Source organism: Meleagris gallopavo, chromosome 6, assembly GCF_000146605.3.
Source record: "Meleagris gallopavo isolate NT-WF06-2002-E0010 breed Aviagen turkey brand Nicholas breeding stock chromosome 6, Turkey_5.1, whole genome shotgun sequence".
NCBI lineage: Eukaryota > Metazoa > Chordata > Aves > Galliformes > Phasianidae > Meleagris > Meleagris gallopavo.
In genome coordinates, this window is record NC_015016.2 from 47,041,557 (window position 1) to 47,065,623 (window position 24,067).

General features: G+C 40.6%; 1 protein-coding gene and 1 long non-coding RNA gene across 4 annotated transcripts in view; one reads left to right on the forward strand and one right to left on the reverse strand.

Moving 5' to 3' along the window:
• PPP1R17 (protein phosphatase 1 regulatory subunit 17) lies at window positions 1–19,090 on the reverse strand. Of its 2 annotated transcripts, XM_003207312.4 has the most exons (5): window positions 18,376–19,090; window positions 11,771–11,881; window positions 9,948–10,100; window positions 8,587–8,748; window positions 5–1,440 (listed from the first exon to the last, which is right to left on the reverse strand). In XM_003207312.4, the coding sequence occupies exons 2-5, from the start codon at window positions 11,850–11,852 to the stop codon at window positions 1,361–1,363; spliced, it is 477 nt and encodes a 158-aa protein (XP_003207360.1). In that variant the 5' UTR covers window positions 11,853–11,881; window positions 18,376–19,090; the 3' UTR covers window positions 5–1,360. The 2 variants fall into 2 exon arrangements, with proteins under 2 accessions (XP_019472227.1, XP_003207360.1); XM_019616682.2 differs by lacking the exons at window positions 11,771–11,881; window positions 18,376–19,090 and adding an exon at window positions 10,286–10,606 and having other exon boundaries at window positions 1–1,440.
• LOC104911576 overlaps window positions 9,197–24,067 on the forward strand; it is an 18,929-nt gene continuing 4,058 nt past the window's right edge. The window contains exons 1-3 of one of the 2 annotated variants that reach the window (XR_002116276.1): window positions 9,197–9,870; window positions 12,727–12,921; window positions 16,120–16,196. This is a non-coding gene — a long non-coding RNA (uncharacterized LOC104911576). Of the gene's footprint in view, window positions 9,871–11,888; window positions 12,624–12,726; window positions 12,922–16,119; window positions 16,197–24,067 lie in introns of those variants that run through there. The other variant, XR_004160185.1, reaches the window with a different exon arrangement.

The following is a 24,067-nucleotide window of genomic DNA, read 5'->3' on the forward strand; positions in this document are numbered from 1 at the left end:
TTTAATATACCATATTTTATTATAAGCTTGTCGGTTACATCTTGAAGCTGAACATCTGTGAATGGGATGAAAGATGCTGGGTCAGTCACTGTGGCAAATGAAGTCCAGACTAGTGTGCTCCTCAGCTGCCTGCCTATGGGTGTTAAACAGATAACTGGATGCAGTCTGCCAGCCTAGGTAATCTCTAATTTGTGTGCTGAGGTCCCTAAGGGTCCACTGGTGTTGCTGCTCCATCTAGCATACAGAGCTATTAAGATAAGCACAAAGCTATCCAGCCCTACGTATTTTGTATAATATTCTACAAGTACCCATCTCTGTACAAATGTCGAAGTGTGTAGCTGGCTGTGAAAACATTTATTGGTTTAATCATTTAATGAAATTATTTTTAAAAAGTATGATGCTGTTTCATCTTGCATTATGCATATGACATAGAGTAATGCTACTCTTTTGCTTAGTCTGCAATATCTTGTTGTGATTTTTAATCCTTACCAACCCCTCCTAGGACTGAGCTGAAAAACCTCATATATATGTAAATATATATATATATAAAGATGAGTAAAAGGATCAGCTTTTCAACTAATTTGGCTTTCAGCAATCCAGGAATAAAGCCTTTGAGAAAAAAATCAACATTCTACACCACTGTAATAGGCAAATGTTGCTCTTCCCAAAAGTTTCTCTTCTGAGAGCTCTGTTGTCAGTTCTGTTTGATGTGCCAGTGCCAACAGAAAAGCTGTATGCTTTTCTATGATAGTAAATCTACCCTCTTCTCCTCTCAAATGCCAGTCATGAACAGATACAGGCCCAAGAAGTGTTTGCTTTGCATTTCAGGAACACTGATCACATCAGTCCTGTGTATGGAAATATTTACTGCGATCAGCATTATTCCAATGAAGGAAAACTGAATGAACGAGGTGAGATGTCAGAAGAAAAATGCAATTTGAATCATTCGTTGATATTTGACTATCCTGTGATATCTAGTGGTATCATGCATTTACTGACACCCTGTTATCTAGTGCCAGCTTCCCTGGATTGGTGGGCCCTTTGTGTCAACTCCTACCACCACACTACAAGGTACTAGATATAGTCTCAGGTGGATCCCTTGAAGACAGAAATCCTGGGAAGCTGCTTTAGTTAATCAAGAGAATCCTTCCAGCCCCACATGTAAGTGAATTTTCTGTCATCTCTTGTAATGCTTGCTGGGATTTCATGAGATGCAGAGAAGCACTTGAAGATAAATTAAATTCAAGTGCATGCTTGAAAAAATTATTTATAAAAATGAAAGGACTTCTTTTTCTATGTGCTGCCACTTTGAATGACCCAGAATTATTTACACTGCAATATTGGAAATATCACTGTAATCTTAACTGGGGATTGTGTCTCCATCCTTTTCTTCATCTTCCATAATCGCCGTTTGCTTTTCTTCTGTAAGCAGCTTTGTGCCTTAAAAACGGGGGAGGGGGTGGGGGAAGAGAGAGAGAGAAAGAAGTAATGGATTTAAAATGCCACTTCCTCATAATATATCGAGATACAAAGAATTTTTTCTATCCGCTCTAATTTTTTTAATCTTAAAGTAGTTTTTCTAACATCTTGGGAGTTGCTCCTCATTTATTTTTGGGACATCCTTCCACTCATGAACTAGAATTGGACCACCATGTTTCTAGCTAAAATTAACAAGCACTCTTAAATTAGCATATTTCTGCTACATCTGAGGAGAGACACTGAAGATTCATCGGGTAACCTGTTTTTAAAAAGGGCTTGGGAAGCTAAAAAAAAAAAAAAAGAAAAAGAAAAAAGATCTTGCAAGATGAAATAAATACTATAAACTAATTTTTGTCACTGGGTCAGTTTATGTGAATGTGTATGCATGTTTGCTTTCTCTATGTATACAACAGTATTAGTTTTTGCAAATACAGATGCTACAAGAGACAAAGAGAATACCCACATCAAGCACCATCCCCACTGAAGCTACAGGGTATCAATAAATTACAGAAGCAGCAGAATTATGATTGATGTTAAAATGGACTCAGGTATGTTAGTGAGGACTTTGTGCCAATATTTAAATTACTGAGGTCAGAGATTTGGATATGCTTTGAAGCCTATTCACCCTGGAATATAAGGACAAAAATAAGGCTTCATCACTATCGTGAAGGCACTGATGAAAAATATAACATAAAACTGAAAGACAGTTTGATTTCACAGTTACGAGCACAACACGGGGATTCTATAAACCAGACTCATCGAAAATACATATGCTATGTATCTTTCCAGATGTATTTCTTTCCTCCTAAGCTTTTCTTGATTTTATAGGCAGGTTATGGATCACACCTTCCACAAATCTCTCACATATCTCCTTTCTTTCTTTCTCATACTTGAAACGGTAAGACCTCGAGGCTTTTATGTGACACAGTGATGTCCCAGTTACTGTAGCCGTTCTTGTTCTTAGAGATTAAATTAATAAAGCAAAGAGGGGACAAGGAGAATGCATTAGGAAATATTCTTGATCTCTATTTCAACACTTTGTGTTGTTTTTGCTTGTTTCCAGTAAAAAGCAAGAAGTAAGATATAGTTTATGGCCTCCTTCCTTGGTGCAGAGGTCAACACAGTCTAAAAACAGGATGAGGGTAACCATTGAGTAGAAACCAACAAAATCCCTCCATAATTCAGACTCCTGGTGTTTGCTTTTAGTCTGCACTAACCAACTGAGCTGTTTGGTCAAACCAACTGGTCCTGCTTCTTTCTGCATTGAAAGCGTTCTGAACAGAGAAGGCTTTCAGCCTTCATGAGGTCTGAAAATAGAGCAATACCACACAGGAAGATTTTCTTCAACTTTGGAGTTGAAGTCCCCCCCCCTTTTTTCAAGAGGGGACGAATTAATGAAAATATTAACTGATACTGGTTTTCATTTTAAGTTACTTGTTTCTTGTGAACCAGATGGTTTCACCAGGACCATGAGATAAACTGAAAGGTGAGCATGGATATTATTTTGAAACACAATGGACTTCATTTTTTAAAGTAGCAATAGAGTAAGCACCACTGTTAATAGCAAATAATTATGCTATGTTACAGAGATGGATGTAAATGTTCCCCACCTTGTCTGTTATTCATTATAGACAATTCAGACAAATGGTAAACTTTTTTTCTATTTTCTTTCTTTTTTTTTTCTTCTTAAAGTATTTGAACTGTGAAAGCACAACTTAAGTGCTCTTAAAATATGAGGTCGGAATGGATCATTTGATGAGGGTTAACCTATCTTTAGAGTAAACTCAGGAATAAGAGATCAGGAATGTAGGATAAATGAAGCTGCCATGTGCTTGATGATCACATCCACTCTCACTCTTATTTGAATACCTCCAGGGAACCTGCTTTAGTAGGGAGGTTGGACTAGATAAATGCCAGGGGTCCTTTCCAACCCCTTCCTTCCCCTAAAATTCTGTGATTCTGTGAATTACAAAGTGTGTTGAATTCTGATGGCATGATTATGTCTTACTAGAGCAGATGCTAGAGTCATCTGGGAGATAGCAGCCAACCAGAAGCCCTCAGCTCTCAGCTGGACCTGCAGCAACAGCATGCCAGATAGTTACCGTGATCAATAGCATCATTATCAGTGAGTAATTCTGGTGACTGATGAACTCCAAAGGTTCCAGTAATGCTCAGGACTCAAAAACTAGAGGAGTATGTAGCCTTGAGTTGCAGGTTACTAACTTTCTAGAACATGGATCACCAGCCATTTCAAGAAAAACTACACATATTTAAATTCAGACTTGTAACATGAAACAATGGAATGGGATGTCTTAATAAAATTATTTCTCTAACACAAAGAAAGGATTTTGGTTTGACACAATGCCGTTTATCACTTGTGGAGAGGGTGTGCTTAGCAGAACACAGTTTGCAAATTCCAAGTTTGAAAGTCTAAGTAAAATGTGGGAATTTGGGAACATTTGTAAATCAGTCTTTCTCTGTTTACCATTAAAGTAAATCATTTCACCTCCCTGTCTTTGTTTTCCAAGCTGTGCAAATTATGAAATGCAGCTCATCCCACATATCATTTTTAAGGATTGGTAGGTTGTTCTGTTAATATCTGCCAAGAGACTTGACAAAATAAAATACAAATTAAGTGCAGTCATGTTTGCCTGAAAGAACTTGCAACTACCTGCAATTTTTATCTAGAGACTAAGAACAAAAAGACTCACAGAGACATGAGAACTTCTATAAGGAAGCTCAGACATAGGCAAAAAATGTTGGCTTACACCAACCATTTGCCATGTACTACCTCAGATCTGTTCCTGAGATGTAAAACACCAAGATGACATCAGTTCCACTTGCTTGCCTACAAACCACTCCTGCAACTGGGCTGGAGGTTACTGGAGTGCTCCAGACATATCCAATGCACAGAAAAGGGGCTGTTCTGCTTCTGCAGTATGCTGAGATTTTCACTGAGCAGGTGAGTTAATATCCTAAAGAAGATACCCTTAACTAGTTTTGTTGGGGATAGGATAGAACAAAGAGTTTGAAACTAGTTTTATCTCTGATCTGATTTAGAAACACTAAGCAGCCACATTTCAGGAACCACACTCCTATATTTGCTGAAACACACAGGCCTGATGATCTCACAAATGCTTCAGTTAAATGAATACACTGGCAGATGAGGATGGCAATAAAGAACATTCCAGAGTGGAGAGCTGGCCTTGGATGGGATTTAAATCACTTACTGCTGTGTACAAGGAAAGAAAGCCATTAGAACAGTGGTTGTATTTAATCTTGCTGTCTGATCACTTCAGAAAACCAAGGCATTGACTGGTTGAAGGGGAGCCAATGGAGATCTGTTCCAGGCTCAGCTATACACACAGGTCTCAACATAATTTCTGCCACTTCACTAGGAGGTTGAAGCCTAAGTATGTTTAGAAGAAGGGGAGGATTTTTTGATGCCTGGGCATTTAGGTTGTCTCAGGCACTGATTTCCTCACTACTACAGACAACAGGGAGATATGGGTTTCTTCAGACAACAGTGCAGACATCCTCATTCAGCAGCCACCTCTATAACTCAATTTCCTAATTGTACCAGATGTTTGCAAGGTGTAAAACCAGTTCTACTTCACATGTATTTTTGTCACTCCCTATATCCAGTTTGGCTTGCTTTATTTGCAAGGATCTGTGGTCACCCAACAGAGAAAAATAAAGTAGTAGAGCACTTGTGACCAATTGGCCAAAGACAAGAGGGATAACAGCTGCCCTTTCAATGCATGTTGATGACAAAGCTATTTGTGTGGGCAGCTGCTTAAAAACAGAATTAATGTTACTACAAACTACAGGAGTGGAGTTTTTCATGTTGCTTATGATACAACTGAAAAAGGGATGCTTGGGAGGGACAAAAATGGGAGATGTAAGAAATTGGAACAACTCAGTCACGGTTCACAAAGGGTACATGTGGCACTGAGTGTGCTGCTCACTGCTGCAATGGCAGGACCAGGAGAATGGGGACAGAAAGGTCCTTCTATATTTATTTAGCACACGTAGCTATGCTAGGGCTTCTCAGGTCTCCAAGTCTATAATTCAGATGCTATTTTGCACCGCCATTCCACAAAAGCTCAGCTTGTTTATTCTCTGTCTGCTACATGATGGGATAACCCTGAAAGTAAACAAGCAGTAAATACTGGACCAGCCCTCAGCCACAATGAGTCACTTATTCACAACAAGACATGAAGTTGCCACCAGCGACTTTCAACCAACAGAACTGTGTATGTTGGTATATCTTGAAGAAAAAAATGTACATCCTAAGAGCAAAGACAGAATCAAATTCACACAGGCTGTTTTTCCCTGGAGAGGAGCAGAAGTTTGCCAGAGGGAGTCAACCATTAGAAAACAGACACATAGAGCAGGATCTGGAAGGAAAAGTCTGCAGGGAAAGGAAGCATCTGGAAGGCTGCTTTGAATTCATGCTGAGTGCTGGACAGTATATTAGACAGTGTATTCACCAGTAGACACGGAGGTGTAATTGGAAGTGTAATTGAAAACCTTAAAAAAAGAATTATTTTCTGTCATTCCCCTGTGGCAAATGAACATACTTTGAAATTTGCCACACTTTTGAAAGTTACTGCAGTTTTCCTCTTTTTATTGTGTTCTTTCCTTTTGTATTTTGTGATTACTAAGCCGTTTGAGGACTACAACACATTTCTTTTGCAACAAAAATGTATTGACTTCTCTTTCTATAAACATTTTTAAAGAGGAAGTCTTCATGGGAGGCAAGAGGTGAAGATGATTAAAATGATTCTTATTTCTCCCTTAAATGCCTACTTGAGTTAATTAATGCTAGGCTACAAATAAGAAATAATAAGTAACTAGATACTAACCATAGTACTGTTGAGATGTGTCAAGGAAACAATTTATTCTTGCTGCATCCCCTTAGCTAGCAATTACTTTCAAACCAAAACAAGAATCAAACATTTCAGCACTGTCACAGTAAAAACATTTCACTTTTAGTTTCTATCAAACATTTTTCACTTTTAGATTCTCCACTGCATAGATCCTGAAGTCCAAAGGACACACAGCATCTTGGAAGGTGCGAAAATGGCTGAAGGCGATTTTTTTTGAACTGACCAAAATAATCCCTCAACACTCTTCCAAAGTCCACAGAAAGAGTAGGCCTCATGTATAAAGCATAAAACATTCCTTAAAAATTATTTGATAAACTTGGCCTCCACTTCTGTTTCTGAATTGCTCTCCTAAAGACTGATTTTTTTTCCTAATTATTTGTCCTGTGAAATTTCAGGTAATTTTCTTGGTAATTTCCTCGAGCAATTATATAAGTAGTTAATTATCAGTACTCTATATTAAATATTTCAAAGTGGAGCATTTGCAATTGGGCTCAGAAGTTTTATGATAGATTTCTTGTAACTTCCCCCAGCAAATGATTGGACCATTGACTCATTTGCAGCATGCTGCTTTAATGATGCAAGCCATTCAAGTGCTTGAGTTCAATGAGCCAGGAGCTAGTATTTGTCATGCTTGCTGCCATGTTCATGATCCTGTAAACTTAGCCATATTCATTTGTTCTAAGGAGCTCCATAATGGTTAATGTAAGATGGCTAAATGAAAAAAAATATTGCATGTTTGAATCAGTTGTAAAGGATTAGATCTCTCCTATGAAGAAAGGTTGAGGGAACTGGGCTTGTTTAGCTTGGAGAAGGGAAGGCTCCAGGGAGACCTCATTGTGGCCTTCCAGAACTTGAAGGCAGTGTATAAACAGGAGGGGAATGGCTGTTTACGAGGGTGAATACTGACAGGACAAGGGGGAATGGTTTTAAACTGAGACAGGGGAGGTTTAGGTTAGCTATTAGGAGGTAGTTTTTCACCCAGAGGGTGGTGAAGCACTGGAACAGGTTGCCCAAGGAGGCTGTGGATGCCCCATCCCTGGAGGCATTCAAGGCCAGGCTGGATGTGGCTCTGGACAGCCTGGTCTGCTGGTTGGTGCAGGGGGTTGGAACTGGATGATCATTGTGGTCCTTTTCAACCCAGGCCATTGTATGATTGTATGATGCTATGATGTTATGATTCTAGATTCACAAGGAAAGGAGATGTCTACAAATGAAGGCACTTATTGTGACTGTTGGAGCCATTTGCATGCCTTGTATTTTTTATCTGTGCAGAAAATTCCATGAGTACCTAAAACTCAGGTGCTTAATGTACTCAGCTGTTGGTTAGTCACTCAGGGCCAAAACTGCTGTCTCAGAACCTCTTCAGCTAGCTAGTATATCTCACCGTTGCAGTAGTGCCAACCCACAGCAGACCTTGTTTCATACTAGAGTTTCCTGAGGGAACTGAAGTTTTCAAGTTTCAGCACTTGTTTTGAAACTGAGGCTTGTTTGTTTGCTTTTTCCTTCATTTGTTCATTCATTCATTCTTTTGCTCCATCCTGTGGTTAAGAAACAGCTGGTGTATAGTATACAAACTTGCATGTTTCTTGCACCCATGGTTAGCAGCAGTAATTAACACTTCCAAAGCGCTTTACATATTGAGAGACCTTCAGAAACATTGATGAACTGAGGCTTTTCTGTGATAGAAAAACATGGGAAACTCAACAAACAAAGGGTCTTAGGGCCAAAACATGGATGGCTGAATCCATATGCTCATTGAACAAATTAGCTGCTGCACTGCGTATTGTGCCAGAAGCACAGAACTGTCTTTAAGGTGCAGTTAACTACAAGTTCACAGCTTGGTTTCCTCAGTGTAGATTCAAATTAACAGGGGGTTCATCAGAACAGCTTTGCTCCAGGATATTTGAGGCCGTGTGAGTTACATGACCTTAAAATTTGCGTGTGCTCTAGTTTGAAAAGGAGGGCAGTGGTTGGATTTTCACAAAAAACAAGATAGTCTTTACATGAGATAATCAAGTGATACCATGTCTTCTCTCATTCCCCCTTCAGGTCTATCTAACATGAGTAATGGGTACAGAAAAGTCTTTCAATGAACCACCACACAAAATACTGGATATTTTGATCACATAGGTCCAGGTACCAGCAAACACTGCTGAGTACACTTGGCAGAACAACCTCCATCCAGCCTAGGAGCAACTTCAGCTAAGTTTCTTACCTATTATCAAAGGTGGGATGTGTATTGCAGGTGTATCTTTTCTCCTGGGCTTTTTCTGCTCCAGTTCGGTGATCTGAGAGCCCTGACTCACTCTCTCTCTCTGTGGCTTCTCTGAGATACCATACCTTTTCAGCAGATTATCAGAAAAGTCTGAAAGTATGCCTGCAGGCAAGAATTAAAGAAAATGTCAGTTCAGATTTGTTTACACTGAAGAAATCTGCATCTGTATGACTATCCTAATGACTACTAATACTACTATGCACTTTCCCAATGAGTGCATAATCTGCTCAGCATCGTATACATTCTTTTCTGGCTTTGCAACAGTGCACATTTCCCTCAAGTCAGTTACATCCCATAGAGTATGTGCAGCGGTGGTCTGAGGCTAGCTGGTCTCTGGCTCTATGCCATGGGCCGAACTGCAACCCAGTAATCAGTAATCATGGTGAAGATGAGTGGGATCTTCTATTTCCAGAAACTTAGATATATTATCAAAGCCGTTTAATCATATGGATGTTTAATCTTCTTCTCATGAGCTATACGGCTACTCAGAAATTGCCTATTTAAACTAGTGAAATGCTATAATTCTTCATACACACTTGGGGCACAAAATGCAGCTTTCCAGATCTGAGCGATTTTCTAAAAGAGAATTACTGAAAGGCAGATACACATGAAAACTGAAGAGCCAGGGGCAAGGAGTTACAAATACTGAAAAACCTCAATGCTTGCTTTTCACTCTGTAAGTGTGAACTGTTGGAGGCACACAGGAGACCACACAGATGCTTAGTGGTTAACTCCTATGTATGTAGCATGGGAAGAAGTCAGTGCACTTGATACAAGAGCACAACTCAGTCCCCAGGGAGCATACAAGGAGTGTTTGTTAGCAGAGGAATGAGATAATCATTCATTCCCCCTGCTGATCTTGAAAAACCACCTGGTTTCAGAGACAGTCTACTCCACACTCTTCCCTTCCCCAGGTTGATGGCATTCAGCTCTTGAGCTGCAGAGGTATGTCAATATACAGCAGCACAGAGCATCATACAAGGAGTTCCTTTGTCACTGCGGTGGTTTCTGGCTTTCCTAAACACCCAGCCTTTGCCAGAATCCCTGCATGCACAAGCACTCTGTGATTTCCAGGAGGAGCAGGCTCCATGCTTCTCCAGCTTCCTCCCAGAGTCCCTCCCCGGGCAGGAGGAGCTTCAGGGCACAAACTGGATCCTCCCCATTCCTCTGCCTTATTGGGAGCACGTGGCATGGAGCCGTGTTCCCGTCTGCTTCCACAAGGATGTAAGTAGATCTGTGGATCTTTGCCCAGCTTCAGTCCGCTCTTACATAGTGAGATTTCAAAGAGATGTACTGCTTACCTGTTAGGGGTGGTGGGGTGTGTATAGCTGGCGTGTCTTTTCTCCTTGGCTTTTTTTGCTCCTGTTCAGTATTTTGGGAAGGCTGGATAGTTTTACCTTTTCTTGGTTTCTTCTTGAGATCACAGCTCTTAATCAGCTGTTCTGAAAGATCTTCTGCAGAAAAAAAGAAAAAAAAAAGGATAGAGAGTGAAGCAGAGGGGAAATAATAAAACAGATGGTGAAAAGAAAAGCCTGAATAATACAGCTTTCATCCAAGAAGACTGAAATGACTGTGGAGAAAGAACTCCTAAGTAGGAAGTCAGTACAAGAGGCCTCTGTGCCATACTACGTGTACATACTACTGAGTGACTTTGGTGGTCCTTCTGCTTTGTAGGTGGTAGGCATAAAGCAGGGGATGAAGCTGTGGGCAGCGGTGTGCTACGTGGCTGAGGAAAGCTGCACCGTCGTTTTCCCGCTCAGCTCTAAGTGTGGGGCTGTTTCCTCAAGAGTTACAAGGGCACTTTTGTGAGGGAAAGATTGATCTGTGTGAGGTCAGTCGGAGGTACTAGCAAACAAAGCCGGCATATTGTTCCCTTCAGGAGCTGGCTTTGTTTCCGGAGCCACGGAGCAATCGGTATTCACTTTTGATTTACATAACATTGCACTGGATTTTTGGCTTTCTCTTAAATTGAGGCTTGTCTTGAGTGACTCAGATGGTGGGCATGGTTTTTCTGCAAGGATCTGCATTTCTGGGTGCTCATGCAAGCTGAAAAAGTTGTCTAGCCTGTCATTAGCATCATCATGCAGACCAAAGCTTTGATTTCTCAGATGTTTCTTGCTTGGCTTCAGCAGAGTCCCCCAGCCCTGTGGACAATCTCCTGATTAACCATCCTGGAAGACACAGACCATTTTTTCTGCCCTCTAAGGCTTCCTGAATGGTATTAATGAACTCATTTAACCTCCTATTGCCTCCGTTTCTCATCTATAGACAGGAACTAGTTCTGTACTTAAATAAAAAATGTTGTGGAGCAATTATGTTGAGTACACCAGCAATTGCTAGAAGTGTTGTGGCAGACAAGACAAGCATACCTTCCTTGTAGGGCAGACCAAGAAAGTTTATAAAATTTGCTGGCCTAACACTTTTTTTTCTTGTCAAACAACTGAAACTGCACTGTTTTCGTATTGTGATTGCAAAGCTAAAAAGTGAGCAAATGTTTCTTGGTTTCTGGGCTTCTGAATCTTTATAATGATTTTGCCAGGATACAGTGAAGTAATAGCATCTGAAACTGAGGCAAAGATCATGAATATACAAAAAGCACATCTATCAAGTGTGAAGTCTGGTATATAGGTATATGGTGGAGCGAAAAAATCTCTGGAACTGTCAGTGCAAAAGTTAACATGCGAAATAGGTTCAGAGAGGAAACAACTGAAAATGAAGAAGAAAAAAGTGCTTAGCCCACTCCATTAGAGAAAAAGGGGGGTATGTAGAATCTGTTACTTCAATTGCATGTAGAATACTTATTTAGGAAAGATCCAGCTATATGGCTTCAGTTTATTGTTGTACAAATGAAGAAAGTGCTCAATTGAAAAGAACAATGACTTTTCCATTTTTCCTCATTAATTAACTTTGTTCTAGAGCTTCAGCTAATATTTATATGCAAGGAAGAAAAACACTCTTTGCCTTTCCATCTGGCATCAGAAATGTCAGCAGAAGGTGTAATCTATCGAGTTTCACAAGGACTCAGTTGTATTGCTGGAGGGGAAAACCAGCAACTGGACAGGGCCTAATGATATGTAGAAACACCTCTCCAATTTCTGCAGTGACATCATCTAATAACACTTACCTAAATGGTTGCAGTGTGAATCTCGCTTGTCCAGTCTGTCTTCTGGGATATCAAGTGGCTGAACACATTCTGTTGACATCATTGAAATGGGTTTTTTCTCCCCCTTTGAAACTACAGCACACACACGCACACACACAAAAAAAAAAGAGAGAAAAAGAAAAGCAGCAGCATGACATAAAACAGACATGTTGGTGTTATGTATCCACTTGCAAGCCAGATTGAGGGAAGCTTTTGTCTTCAGCTGCTTTCTGTCATACAGTCTGCTGACCTGATTTTACCCAAGCATGCTAAGAGATGCACATATTCACAGTCTTTGTTACATGTGTGATATCCCATTTTTCCACCAACACTGGTGTATGCGACCCACAGAAGCACAGAAAATATGTTGGCTCTGCAGAAGAATATCGACCTTAATCATCCAGAAAGTGCTATCGCATACAGGAAATAAATGCTAGGAAATAGAATATTTTCTGATTTTCTTCTATATTATGTTCTCAACTGTAAAATAATTGTCATAATTGGTGTTTACTATGCAATCTAACTTTAATTATGAATGATGAAGAGTTATTTCTTATAATTCCAGTTGTAGATACCCCCAAAGACCCAGATGTGAGAGCTGACTCTGGAAGTCAGCCAGTGTCCACAGGCTCTGGAGCCAGCATGAGGACTGCATCCTCATGGCCTTGGTAGGGGCACTGGGGACCCATGTCATAAGGCTGCTTAAGTGCCCGTGGTCTATAGAACTCTTTGGATTGCTATTTTGTTCTTCAAGGCTTTTTATCCCCTCTTAGGCACAAGTGTAAAGGCCCTGGAGTCCAGCTTCCTACCTGAGAATCCCCAGCATTCCCCAAAGGTTTGAAGCTTTGATGCTTTGAAGCTACCAAGCGTGGTAGTTTCCTGCTCATGACCTCTGTTCTCTGTTTTGGGGGAATAAGAGCACACTGGCTTCCTTGTAGGGAACAGGAAAGCGGTGAAGGAAGAGAATCAGCAGGAGACTGCATCAACAGTAGAAGAAATTGGAAAAAAATGGAGGAAGGTAGATGGAGGTGAAGAAGAAGAAAAGATAAATAACAGAGAAAGGTGAAAGAAAATGCAATCAGAGAAAAACAGAAAAGAGGAAGACAGGACGAGAGAACAGGAGACTGTACTGTGTGAGTATATTTTGATCTTGCTGCAGGCCAAGAAATTACCTATAATATTTCTCTGAAAATTGCAGCTGTTTGTTAGCGAGAAAGTGAACATTAGGTCAGTTAACCTCATTTCTATGACTAAAACTTGCATCTATATTAAGAACAATTAAACCTCAAGCAAAATCTAGTAACATAAATATTTGCCAAACAAAATATGAAAGGTCGCAATCATACCATGCAATGAGCTAGTCCTTCAGGGAATGGAAAAACATGTCCTAAACTCCAGTGACTTCAAAGTAAATGCAACAATATTAAATTACAGTAATAAATGTCAGGAACGTTGACTCATAATGTACTTAGGGAATTAACTACCATACCCATCAGTATTTAAAATTCACAGAAATTTGTAAAATTCGATGCATTCATAAATACCCTACTGAATAAAGCCTGGACCCAGGCTTCAACCACGGAAGATCTGGTCCAGTCCAACATCATGTCTGTACTATAGGGTTATACCACCTGGAAACTTTGTTGGCCTTTAACAAAAGTAAATAAAACAACAGCTTTCACTTAGGAAGACCCTTCATAAAGAAATCTTTGAATGCATCTTAGCATGGTATGGTTGCTCTGTTTATTGACTGTATAAATAATCTGTAGCTAAGGCTTAAGACATAACAGCCAATGTTTCATTTAAAACATAAACATATATTATCTGGCCATACGAAAGGACACACTACACTTTGTGATTTGATGGAGAAACTGTTTATTTCTTTAGTGCTATTTGATTTTATGGGATTTGATTAAGTTACGTTGGCTGTTAGCTAAATATTATGACTGTGCTGGTAATGTTCTTTCCTGAAGATTGTCCTATTTAGAAAGTTTTCAGTAAAATTAAAGATGACATTTCCGATTATGGACTTTTTAAAACTAGTCTTGGGTGAAAAATTGTGGAGATACATAGTAAAATCTACTTGTAAGATTAGTAATAACTTACACTGGCTAGCCATACCTTATAAAATCTAATTAACTTTGATTTGATTTCTCTAAGTTGCTTCCTTGAGTTGTTTCACCTCAGGAAAATCAAGTTTGTAAAGAGACTTCGTCTAGGATTCTTATATGTAACTGTAAGACTTCCTTGTCAATTTTTTCTTAATAGTTAGAAAAATAATGTTTTAAAATAAATCTTTTAGATCTGCCTTTATATTTTCACAGATGACAGGCCCACAGCAACTGCAGTGCTTTAAAACACGCCTTTACAGGCTAACTTCTGACCCCTCTGTTTTGAAGTTTGCCCCACAGAAAAGTTTGCCTAGCTCACAAATATGCTTCCACACTGCACTTTGTTACAAAAGAACACAAAGAAAAGAAGAACCAGAATGCATAGTGAGATTTGGTGTCTTTGGTCTATATATGTTGCATACAATGTGTGAATTGTTGAGTGATGCCATTTCCTACTGCTGTGCATTACACAAAAGCCTTTCATTCAAAAAAAGGAGGTGATGTATGTGAGGATTGTAATGGTGCTTTCCCAAACCACTAAAATCAATTCCAGACACTGAAGAAACAGATTCCCCTGTAATGTTTCATGTGGAAGGAAGACTACTACAGTGACTGCATGAAGTCATTAGTATGCCTTTACAAATGGAAGCACATTCTCGGCTCTTAGTGTGTTAAGTGCAACTCCTTTCCTACCAGCCTTCATGCTAACAGTTTGCACTCTGCTGCAGTCAGTCACCTTTGTGGGTAATGCCTGCCTTTTACATGGAGGTCAGTGATTTTTTTTCTCGCACTCTGTTGTACCTCTCAACATAATGAGCCACATTCATCCTTGGTGCTGCTTTAATGCTTGCAGTGAAGCTCTAAATCACACTCAGCAGGAGACACTGTCTAAAATGGATATAGATTTTTCCATACGAGTTAGAATTCAGTAGTCACTTAGCCTGAGACTACCTTCTGTACAACACAGCCAGGCTATAACACTATCTTGCAGAGCAGTGTGCTCTCAAAGGAGTCACCTGTAGTCTCTTACTGTTGGGAAACGACAGAGCAGAGGTGCCTTAAATGCTTCTGAAAAGGCTGAGAATGAGTTCTGTGTTTTTCCTGTGTAACTTTTTTTCCTTGTAAAAGCATTTGGCAATAAACAGGGTGGGCTCAACTTACAGACAGAGAAAAGAGCAAGGAATAACAAGGCGAGCTGAAAAGTGTTGATATGGCTGAAAGCTGTTCCAGCATTGTGTGGATTATTTGTCATGCTGATCACTGTCATATAACAGCACTCAAACATGTACACTTGTAAAAGACGAGGATTCACACGGAAAATGTCTAAAATTTTCTCTTCCTAAATTGCACCTTTGTTATTAAGTAGCTTACAGCAAAACTCTGAATTTATTAATTAATTTACTCTTTCAGAAGTCTTTGTAGAGTGCCCTGGTATGGCTACACAAAGGAGCTCCTACTACTCACTAACATAGTTTTAAAGCATACGTACACACACATACATGCAAATTATAGGATTCCTTTCTTTCCCTAAATTATGGGGCTTCATCAAACAGTCCACCAATGCATTTAATTCTAGGATTCCATTAAATATAAATATTTTGCCTAGAGATGGACAAAGAGACAGGGTTGTTGGCTTTTTTTTTTTACTATTTTGGTGTATAGTTGGTTTGATGTATGAATACTTATCTCAAGTGATCACTCTGGAGCTTAATGAAAACTCAGCAAAGATACACTAACAGAGTTCTACCAAAACAATTTAAATCTCTTGAGGTCCTTTGATCATGTGACATTCAAGCCATCTTAAAATGAAATCTCATGAGAAAAGTCTCCCTTATAAGACAGGAAACAAAAGCTGTGAGAATAAATCTGAAGAGCTGGACTTTTCTCATTTGATCCCAACCTTGGTACAGAAGTGGCTTTGCTTAGACTAAAGTTGCTCTGCATTTCTTGCCTGCTTCTAGGATCTGAAAGTCTGTAGGTGCTAGGCTGCTACATGGAAATTATAAACATGTTGATTTGGATCTAAACTCAAGATACAATACCGTTCTCAAAGAAGTCATCCGTAGATGACTGTAATCACCCATAAAATGGAGAATTTTCTGACCTGCAGTTCTTACGCAATTTTACTGGGGCTAACTGGCCATAGATATCAGGACTCTTCACCACCAAGGACATCACTTGCTATGTATACAAGTAATTACCTTTTATTATTTTCCTTAGAATTTGTGAACTGGCCCTTTGTAAAGTCTCCACAAAGTCTGCTTCTGAGGACTTCAGCAGACCATCTACTGCTGTCTGTAAGTATACAGATTTTTAATATTTATTTATTATTTGCTCAGAAGAATGTTTTGTTTCCACAACTGGCAAAAACCTCCAAGAAAAAGCATGCACTAGTTTGCAGGCCACGCCTCATCGTTAAAGATACCCATGGCATGTTGACTTGGATACTACCTAAATGAAAGTACTCTCAAGGGCATTCTTTTGTTAGTTGGCAGTTGGCAACCTAATCTGAATTTAATTGGTATTTATTTTGATATGTGGATGATAACGTTGCCACCTAAGCCTGTATGACATGAGCTACTTATCTCTTCCTGGACCCAGAGCACATTTCTGCCATGAGCAACATGGTACAGGTCTTGGGGCAGCCAGACAGCCAAAATGTGAGGCTGTGTACTCCTGTCAGAAGGATGAGGGAAGTAGTGAGTTGCTCTTTGTTTTTCTTCTAATTGCATTTGTTGTGAGAGAACTGAAAAGCCAAAACAGAGTTCCTGGGCTGCCTGGGATGAATTAGCCCCTTGCCATGCTCTTGCTTGAATTGGCTTCAGAGGCCAGAATGCTACTGGAAGAAGCTGCTCAGCAGCAGAAGTGTAGACAATGGGGGCCCTGGGTTGACGTGGCAAGCATGCATGCTTGTCTGCATCCCTGCATGCATGGGCCTGGCCTTGCTAGCACCCAACAGTTGGAAATGGGAACAAGTGGGACTATTTCACAATGCGAGGTACGAACCAGAAGCTGGACTGCAGCAATTAATGCTCTGAGATCTGTTCTTTGCTACATTGCCCAAACAGCTGCTCAGGCATTGGAGTTTCCCACTGAGACTGGAGTATCTCTTTCCCTCATGTATACCCTTATGCTCTACAGACAAGTTTTGAATCTTTTTTTTTTTTCATTCTTTTGCCCCTCTCAGTCTGATTTCAGTGTACCCCTGAGCAAGGAGGGATGGTCAAGCTCCCAACACCCTCACCAGCTCTTTTCTTTCAGTAAACCTATGTAGGAGGGAAAAAAAGACTTGCCTGTGCTTCTGTTGCATGTACTCTGCAAGCTCCTACAATAGGCATCTTATCATTGACAAGTATGTAAAGAGAGACTGAGATATCCTTATCTGGGTCTAGGCATCTTGCACCCACCTTCCAGTCACAGAGCTCATCTGAAACAGCTCAAGGGGCACAGGGAACAGTGTTGTGCCTGTGTCTGTTGGTCTCCTCCAGCTCATGCTCAGCAGAAAGCCTTGGCTTCTCTACAAGGCTTTTCTATCTGCACCCATTCTCTGGTCCTCTACAACTACTTCCCAGGTACATCTTGTAAACAAGACCAGGCAACTCATCTACTGCTGCTGGAAAAGAAAATAGATGTCCTAAAAAATAGAAAGTCTGGGCATTCTTGCCTCGAGCTCCAAACTTTCTGTTACAAGTTCTGCTATATTTTTAACATTACCCTATTGAGGTGATGTCTTCCTGGGCATAGAGAACAGCTTCATGCTACTTTTCCTTCAATTATTTGAGCACTAGCTGCTCTCTCCAGACGTTCTTGTTAGATTAGTCTGATATTTATTTTCTAAAGCATGCTTAAAACTTCTTAGGAAACTTGTTGTTTGAAAGCCCGATGCTGGAGTATTCCTCCACTGAAACCTTCACTATTAATAATTGCACAAATGTAATACTGTCTCATACTGTCTGGAAGCAGGTTTTTGTGCACTTCTAGGGGCTAGTTCAAAACCAGCCTGAACAGTGACTACCACTACCTCCCATAAACTTGTAGAAAAGCAATTCCAGTGGTTAAACTTTGAAAAACATACAAGATACTTTTGCATAAGTTCTTGCTGCAAAGTTTTTCTCTTTTGAGAAAATAAATAATGGAAAACCTTCCTTAATTATTTCCTCATGGTGCAAACCAGCTCTCACATGTGCCAACCCTTCACAATGGCATAGGGAGTCACAGTACCAGCTCCTTGCAAAGTGTCCACCCCACTGTAGAAGTTAATTGAAGCTGTTTTCTCTCATGTCTTCCCTTCCCAAGAATCCATCCCCCACATTTCAGCCCCAGTATGGCATCACCCTGTATGGGAGCATCCCCAGCCAGCTTCCCATGGGATGGGGATGGGTGACATGAGATTTGCCTTGCTGAAGGAGAGAGAAGAAAAAAAGAAAAGAGCAAAGCAAGAGGTGCCAGAGGCAGGAGGGAGGCTGCAGTACTCACGGAGCGGTGGCAGATAGATTGCGATTCAGCGTTGGGTTTCTGGACTTCCAACGTCCCGAGCTGGGTTCCGCGAGCACTGCTACTCCCTTATCAAGGGAGCGGTGGGAGCGGTTGCTATGGCAATGTCGGGATCAGGAGTCCTCTGGGAGGCTGGGACTCTGCATCCCCGCTCCTCTGCACCCAGTGGGTTTTGGTGGGGGATGCCGGCAGCACCTCAAGGAGAAGGCATCTCTCTGGTCAGACGCTCAGGGCAGTGGGAGGGAGGTGGAGGATTCAGAGTGCAGTGGAGGGAGCCAAAAGGCGAGCCGCAGCCACTGTGTTGAGAGGCGCAAGGGGAATGGCGAGGGGAGGGAGCGAGGCTGCTGCCGTTTGGGACCCAGGGGAGAGCCGAGGATAAAAGTGGAGCAAGCAGGCAGGGCACGTGTCTGGGAACAGAACCAGGAGCACGGAAAGTGACGGGCACGCTGAGGTTCAGCGGTGACTGCAGCGTTTGTGTGTGCATCTGGCCACAACTAGTTACACAAGCAGGGTATTTATGAGGCCAGGCAGGGAGTCTTCTGCGGCTGCCAGCTGTTTGCCAGTGGAGACCACTCTCCCCTATTTTAGCCCGCTGCATTGGATGAAGCTGTTATTCCAACTGAGGGAAAAATATACAAACATGCTTGACGTTAGAAAAGCTCTGGGAGAAACACTCAGTGGTGGGATTGTGAACTGCTCCACTCCTGGTATGCATTTGCAACAAAAACGCCTTTTTCTATCCCCTTTCATTAAAATATCCTTTAGCACCATGAGTGCTCACAGACTTTTTTCTTCCCATTATCTTCACATTTTTTCCCCCAGTCAGTAACTGCAGTTCAGCTGCCAGAACATGCTCTGCATGCTTTGAATTAGTTGGGGTTTCTTTCATAAATAATATATTGTACAGATGGCCCAGAGGGGCAAAGTGCTAATTCCCATATCTGAAATTGTGCAGCACCCTCAGGTCCTCTATGCTTCAGACATAAGGCACAGACCAAAGCACTCTCAAGGCACCGTGTGAAAGCACTGCACGCTTTTTTTGCTGATATCTGGGAGAGATGAGCACATTTGTTACCTTGCAGGGTATAATTTGTGTGTTGAGGTGGCTCGGAGATTCATTTTTAAAAGCAGGGTCATAAAGGCTTAAATCATTTCTGATAAATGGAGTATGGGTTCAGTACAGTCAGAAATTTTTTGCAAGATTGAAATGTCTAACTAAAAAAGAACAAAACCCAAGCAATTTTCGAACCACACAAACGTAAAACTGCTCCTAAAAAACTGTGTTTTTTCCATTAACTTTGATTTTATTTTCAATGTTGTCAAGACTAGCCTCTTGCAGTCAGTTTTAAATAAATAACTCTTTATTTTCACATTGAAATGCCTTTTACTTAGGCATATAAGTTATTTCTGTGTTTTTGCATGAATTCCACAAAATTAGGAGACTGCTGAAAAATGGGCTCATGAAACACGAAGGAAAATCCCTCAAATCTGCAACGTGATTTGAAACTCAGCGCAGGATTGCCTTTTGCATTTTGTTTTTCCTGTCTGAAACAGTCAGTCAGTCATTGACAGCTCTGCAAAAATTCCCTGAGGATGAGAAAAACGTTTCCTGTCCTTGCCTCCAGATCCCAAGGTTGCTTTGGGAATGTTACAGGAAAGCTTTTGGTGCAAGGAAAGGGACCTATCACACTCAGCAGGATCACACATCCAACCCTTTTTGCCTCACACATTTGTCAGGTTCCATGTGATGCCACAAAGCGTATTACTGTAGCAGAGGATTTATCCCAGTCTTTAATGGTGTGATGGAGGATTTACGCCCAGATCTGATCTTTTAAATGTTTACAGTTGTTGTCCTGCTTATAAGAAGGCTGGGACCCCATCCAGTTCTCTAATCCTTTCTGCTCAGTTATTTCACAAGCACAGCCTGGAAAATAGTCTGAGCCTGTAACAAGTCTGCACTTTAACCTCCTTCCCTTCTATGTGAATATTCCCATCAGCACTTGGGGAACTCATCTTGTAATTAAAGATAAGCATGTCTACAGATTTCCAGGCTACTGCTTTAGGAGACAGGCAGTGTAGGTATGACAGATGGGAAAGGATGGGACAGTTTAATAGAAGCCATATAAACACACGTACTTATATATGCCTATTACCTACCTATGCAAGTTACTTTTCTATTTGTTTTTGGCTTGTTTTCGGCTTGTTTTCCAGTTCAGGGGCCGAAGTTCTGAGTGTCCAAAGGGCAGTAAGAAGTTAGCCGTCTGGATACTTTTTCCTGTTAAAATCTTTCTTTTCTATACGGAGAAGTTGGTTTAATGAAGCTTTTTAGCACTGCATGAGAAAGTGAATGTTCCTTTGCAAGAGGCACGGTGCCCCTTTATGTATGTTTGTTGTTACATAGTTGGTTTTCACTTAGTTTTGCAAGGCAAGCACAGCTGGCTTTTCAGTACTGTGGTAGCTAGACAAGATTTTTCCCATCATTAATTTTGCTCGCAGCAAACTCACTTTGAGTATGTCCCAATTGAAACCAAAACAGTCGTGCCACTCCAGTATGATCCAGTTAAGACACTGAATGTATAGAATGGGAAACCAGACAATGCTCTGTTCGTTATGTGTGTGATGCTCATTCCAGCATCAGTGAGCCTGCTGCTTGGGCCAGACCATATGGAATATATGAAACACATATCGAGAGAGATTTTGAGGGCTGTTTTCTGAGGAAATCCTGGCTGAGCAAGACTGTTATTATACCTTGATTCATAATGCATGGTTATTTTTTGGTTTGTTTGTTTAGAAGTATTACATAAAACAAAAATCCCACTGTGGAAGTGGAAGGGGAATTTCTCCAAGTAGATCCCTCAGCTTTGCCAAAGGAAAGCTGAAGCCAACAAACCTGGTACTCCATAAGGCCTTTAAAATGCTGAGGTCTGTGTTTTTTCTTTTGCTGTTCTTGTCTCTGTACCATCATTAAAATAGTTATCCCATGAAAGATTTCTGTACTAGTCCTCTTTAAAATATACTGGTTTTTTAATAAATGATATGGTCAGGAAAAAATACCAGACGCACAAAGAAGGCTGCTTAGTGCAAAACCTAATGTAAGGCTTCATGCAAAACCACCTTTCAAAAGAGGAGAGAGTGAGCAGAAGTATTGGTATGAGGCTGTCCACTGTCCAGAACAGGCCATATCTGTCACCTCAGAGTATTTAGCATCTACTGTAGAAGGTCGTGAAAGGCATTATAAACTAGTGTGTGATCAAAGTTGTAAACAGAGAGGTTTCTCTGTGGCCGTGTGAGGTTAATACTCATCTGCTTATGTTAAGGTCTGTTCAAGTTTGGCTGGCACTGTTTCCAGATGAAATGTGGTGATAAGGGAAGGTGGAAATGTAACTGTAAAACTTTTTGGCTTGCTTGGGTTTCACTGAGAAAAGAGGGATTGTTTTGCTCCACTGGTTTGGTTGTTACTGAAGGTGGCCATAGGGTGGGCTGGGCTGGGCTACGAGCTGGATGTGGCTTTAGCATGTGATTACAGCCAAGCTAATACTCTGTCCATATTAGCAAATTCAGACCTCATACTGGCCTGATGTGCTCAAGCCCACCTTCAGCCTGTGCTACTTATTTCTGTGTGAAAACGTATTGCACTATAAAGCAAGCCTGTGCTAACTCACCTGCGTGTATATACATGCCCCAAATAAGTTTATATTTGGAGAACTGAGGAACTGTAACTTGTAAGAACTCATTTAATTAGTCAGTCACTTTGTAAGTGTTGTCATCGATTGATTAAATAAGCTACTTTGCAGCCAGAGTAGTTCGATCAATAGATCAATGCAAAGTGTTGGTTTTTTCATCAAGCAGATTGTTTGTTGTACAGACAGCATTTGTCTTTGGTGGTTTCCCTTTTCAGCTAGAAAGGTTAAAAGTGCAATAGATTGACACCTGCCCTCAGTACACCTACCTTTTCAGACAAGTGATTAGAAACACAATTTCCTTTTATCTAGAATATGGTTGTCCAAACTGTTGGCTTACCTGGGCCTCAGTGAGTGAGCAGGAATTGCCTTGGGCCGCATATAAAGTATGTAATAAATGTAATGTATTTAAGTAACAAAGCTTATTTATTTATTATTAAAACGTAAAAAACAGAGAGAGACAAAAACATAAATAATGTTTGACCTTGTTTTGTTGAAACTAATCCATCAGGCTGTTTCAATGGCACTGGTTGCCATTGTTGGTGAGTTCTCAAGGTGTTTATCAGAGACTTTTGATGAAATACGCTTTATACTTGACAATAATTGTTCACAAATGTATGTACTACCAAAAAGTGACAACATGAATAAGGTGTGACTGTGAAGTGAGGGATATTTTTCTCTGGTAAAAGAGGGATTATGAAAGTCTGGTGAAGAGGTGTGACAAAATTTTTTGAGTTTGATGTCTGATTGTAACTCTGTACTCTATTTCCATGTGAAAATTTGCAAGTAGTGTGTTTATGTTGCCTGAAAATGGAGTTGCAAATATACAATAAAATGATGATTTTTTTGGTAGACTTGAAACCTATCCTCAAATTTATTCGTCAAAATGGAACGTGTGGCTGCATATTTTTCACCGTTCACAGGACTGTGTTTAGCCACTGTGTCAAAATACATGAAATTATTTGCCATAATTTGAGCTTGCCATAATTTAAGTTTCATTTCAAATGCTGGTATTGTCTGAAACATAGCACAGAAAAGGTGATTTTCACCCTGAAGATGCATGTTTAGCTCATTTAAATGAACTGTCAAATCTGTGAGTCATTTTTAATCTTCACGTTCTGGCACAAATTTTTCCTTTAGATTCCGTAAAGAACTTGATTTCACTTTGCAAATGATAAACTCTTTTTAGCATTTTACCCTGACTTAGCCACCTTCCTTCAGAAAAGCAAATGATGACCCTGTAATCAGCATTCATACTTCTAATGAACTCCATGAATTGGAGATGATTCAGTGCCTTGGACTTCATGAAATTCACAGCTTTGATGAAGATTTGTATGAAATTATCCATTTTTAAAGCTTCTGCACATAGATTTTCTTGATCCCTGACGCAGTGATATTTCACTGCAGCAGGGCTCAGGCCGCAGTGCGAGCTGAGCTGGGCCGCAAGTGGCACGTAGGCCGCAGGCTGGACATTCCTGTTGAAGAATATTCACACAAGTATATTGTTTTAAGGGGTATACTGTGTTTATCGTTGACTCTGACATCTAGATGGCTCTAGTGTTTTAAACAGAAGGTTCACTTTAGGAATATCATTGCTTTGTCCAAGACAGAACGTTTGTCTCGGGTCCAAGAGGGAAACCATCTGTGTTCGTTGTACTGCTGAGTGAAACCTTTCAGGCTGTTGTAGTCTCTAAGGCCCAAAGGAGTCCGAGATTTGTATCTGCTGTGACAGATGGCCAATGTGAACATCATCCTTCCTGCCCCTGCAAAGGTTGGGGGGATTGTGGAGGGGTTTCAAAATACTGGAAGATGATAATCCCATTTAGAGTGGCAAAAGAAGTTTCTATGTCAAGGGTCAGTGGCATGCCAGGGTTCCTTGTGCAGCACTGGGGAAAAGAAGAGTCACTTTAAGATGTCAAGTTAATGAGTGTAGAGGGTGCAGATTCTACATTTAGATAGGTATCTTAGCATTTTCTGTTGTGGTGTGCCTGTGA